We start from the raw sequence: 352 nt of genomic DNA on the forward strand, positions 1-352 counted from the left end.
GCGCCCGCCCTGGTGGCGCCGCGGTGGGCGGCGGGGAGCCCGCGGCGGCGGAGCGGGGAGGGGAGGGGGCAGGAGCCCGAGGCCCGAGTTTCGGGGCCCGGGCCCTCCGGAGGGCGGCGCGGTGAGGCGGAGGACAGTTTCAACGAGGCCGGGCGGGGCCCACGTGGCTGACCCGGGGGTGCTTGCAGGGTGCCTGCCAGGAGCCAGCCGGAGGGGAAGGGCAGCGGCGCCCTGGAGGTGAAGTTCGTGCCCGACGAGGAGGTCCTGAAGCACATTGCGGACGGCGCAGGTACAGCCGGCGCGGGGCGGCGCCCAGCCCAGCGCCGCCCGCTGCTCCCAGGGCGCGGGGAGA

The 352-nt window shown here is 78.7% G+C and overlaps 1 protein-coding gene across 1 annotated transcript in view; it reads left to right on the forward strand.

Annotated features, from left to right (window-relative positions):
* Window positions 1–171: 171 nt before the first annotated feature.
* Window positions 172–352, forward strand: part of ORC2 (origin recognition complex subunit 2) — a gene marked incomplete at its 5' end in the record, with an annotated part of 16,647 nt that continues 16,466 nt past the window's right edge. Inside the window, one exon of the mRNA XM_009284711.2 lies at window positions 172–289. Within this exon, the coding sequence (XP_009282986.1) occupies window positions 172–289 (118 nt within the window). The remainder of the gene's footprint in view (window positions 290–352) is intronic.

Source organism: Aptenodytes forsteri, unplaced genomic scaffold (genome assembly GCF_000699145.1).
Source record: "Aptenodytes forsteri isolate BGI_AS27 unplaced genomic scaffold, ASM69914v1 Scaffold183, whole genome shotgun sequence".
Lineage (NCBI taxonomy): Eukaryota > Metazoa > Chordata > Aves > Sphenisciformes > Spheniscidae > Aptenodytes > Aptenodytes forsteri.